At 65.9% G+C, this 220-nt stretch overlaps 1 protein-coding gene across 1 annotated transcript in view; it reads right to left on the bottom strand.

Annotated features, from left to right (window-relative positions):
* Nucleotides 1-214, bottom strand: part of RAB22A (RAB22A, member RAS oncogene family) — a 22,129-nt gene extending 21,915 nt beyond the window's left edge. Inside the window, exon 1 of the mRNA XM_009274717.1 lies at nt 149-214. Within this exon, the coding sequence (XP_009272992.1) occupies nt 149-184 (36 nt within the window). The 5' untranslated portion in view covers nt 185-214. The remainder of the gene's footprint in view (nt 1-148) is intronic.
* Between the last annotated feature and the right edge of the window lie 6 nt (nt 215-220).

Below are 220 nucleotides of genomic sequence, written 5' to 3'. Positions count from 1 at the left end.
TGCCCGGAGAGAGTACTCCCACGCTCAAAGCCTCTCTGGGGCTTATGGAGAGCCTTTCAAGCCAACCCTTCAGCAGGCTTGCTTCCTCCCTCCCGCCGCCCCCGGCCCGCGCCGGGGCCCCGCGGAGGGTCGGCCACAGAGCACTTACCCCCAGAAGGCAAACTTTCAGCTCCCTCAGAGCCATGGCCGGGCAGGCTGCGCCTTTAACGAGTGCCTGAGA

This window comes from Aptenodytes forsteri, unplaced genomic scaffold (assembly GCF_000699145.1).
Source record: "Aptenodytes forsteri isolate BGI_AS27 unplaced genomic scaffold, ASM69914v1 Scaffold112, whole genome shotgun sequence".
Classification (NCBI taxonomy): domain Eukaryota; kingdom Metazoa; phylum Chordata; class Aves; order Sphenisciformes; family Spheniscidae; genus Aptenodytes; species Aptenodytes forsteri.
The sequence above is the reverse complement of the archived record's forward strand: the minus strand, read 5'-3'. Positions and strand labels throughout refer to the sequence as shown.